General features: G+C 35.2%; 1 protein-coding gene across 1 annotated transcript in view; it reads right to left on the reverse strand.

Moving 5' to 3' along the window:
* Positions 1 to 60: 60 nt before the first annotated feature.
* LOC107300454 overlaps positions 61 to 1,666 on the reverse strand; it is a gene marked incomplete at its 3' end in the record, with an annotated part of 5,932 nt that continues 4,326 nt past the window's right edge. The window contains exons 3-4 of the mRNA XM_015829778.1: positions 463 to 682; positions 61 to 371 (exon numbers count right to left, since the gene is read on the reverse strand). Coding sequence (XP_015685264.1) covers positions 61 to 371; positions 463 to 682 — 531 coding nt within the window. The remainder of the gene's footprint in view (positions 372 to 462; positions 683 to 1,666) is intronic.

The raw sequence follows: 1,666 nt of genomic DNA on the forward strand, positions 1-1,666 counted from the left end.
TGAAGAGCTGCTCTGAAGAAAGGAAGGTTCTTGTCTGGCTTCAGATTCACTTCCTCTCACTGTGTCTCCTGTACAGTAATAAATTGCTGTGTCTTCAGCTTTGAGGCTGTTCATTTGCAGATAGAGCTGGCTTTTGGCATTGTCCCTGGAGATGGTGAAGCGGCCCTTCACTGTGTCTGAGTAGTAAATAGTACCAGAACTGGTGCTTATGAATGCCACCCATTCTGGTCCTTTCTCTGGAGCCTGTCTCACCCAGCTCATATAGTAGCTGCTGAAATCAAATCCAGAGGCTTGGCAGGAGAGACGGAGGGACTCTCCAGGTCTTCTCACATCCCCTCCAGACTCCACCAACTGTACTTGAGACTGGACTCCTAAAAAGAATATATATATATATTTTAAATGAGATCTCCTGCTTAGAAGAGCAGAACATGGAAATAAACTGTATATGGGGGAAATAATTACCTTTGAGGACTACTAGTAAGGACACAAGGTTGAGCCACATTTTCACTAAGTGAATGGAGGGAATTGACAAGAGACAAGAGAGAGAAAATAGCACAAGGTTTATGTTCCTGGGTGTTGTCTGAAGAGGGAAACCATGGGGCTCCTTTAAAGGGGAAATGGTGCCTCGATTTACATATCTGTTGGGATAAAAGAGCCCTTGACAAACACACTTCCGTGAACATCACTTGCATTTGCATTTCGTAATTAACATTGCACCCCTAAGAAAAGGATTAGGAGACATTTATTTTTTCTGTGAATTAATAGGTGAAAGGGCAAATTTATTGTGTAAAATAAATAAATAAATAAAAGAAAAGCCTGAAAAATACACCAAATGAACTCTCTTATTTGTTTATTTTATGGAAAATCCCAAATACATTAAATGGAAGCTAATCTGCAAGGAATACTGTTTCAGCTAGACTAGTTAGCTCAACTCACAAAGTAGAACTTAAATCATATTGTGTCAAATACATCCGCTTATTTGAAAAAAGAATGATAAATAATTATCTTAGTATTATCCAAAATATATGTATTTTCTTTGCTCTAGGTTATCTGTCATAAAACCAGATAGGGCTTTTCAGTAAGGATTTTGGTGTCTTGAGAAATTAAATTATTTTCAGATCCATTGACAGAAACTTAAAATCTTCTGGACTGGTGTATATATTAGTATCTATAATGTTTTAACTGTTTTATATGATCACTAAATATGATAATATGATCCTTTCACTTTGTTTCCACTTCCAGGCCAAGGTTTGAAATACCTAGATAAGTTTTTTCTGGTGACTTAAATGCAAAATCTTTCAATAAAATTTCTCAGTTTCACATTGAGTACTCCTACAATTTTCTTGAGAATGTTTCAAGGAATTATTACAGAAATAAAATAAAATAAAAATATCCGGTCCCCAAAACAGTTTTACATGTTCACTGAATATGATAATATAATCCCTTCATTTTGTTTTTATTTCCAAGAAAGATTTTGAAATACCTAGACAGTTTCTCTGGTGACCAAAACCAACAATACACACACACATAAATATCATTCTCACTGTGAAGACTGTAGCCCACTGAGATGTGAAATTTTCTTGAGAGCCTTTCAGTGAATTAATACAAAAATAAATTTAAAAAAAATAATAATTATCAGTCCTCCAGAATGAGACAATATCTTGTT

This window comes from Protobothrops mucrosquamatus, unplaced genomic scaffold (genome assembly GCF_001527695.2).
Source record: "Protobothrops mucrosquamatus isolate PMUCROS unplaced genomic scaffold, P.Mucros_1.0 scaffold7147, whole genome shotgun sequence".
NCBI classification, from domain to species: domain Eukaryota; kingdom Metazoa; phylum Chordata; class Lepidosauria; order Squamata; family Viperidae; genus Protobothrops; species Protobothrops mucrosquamatus.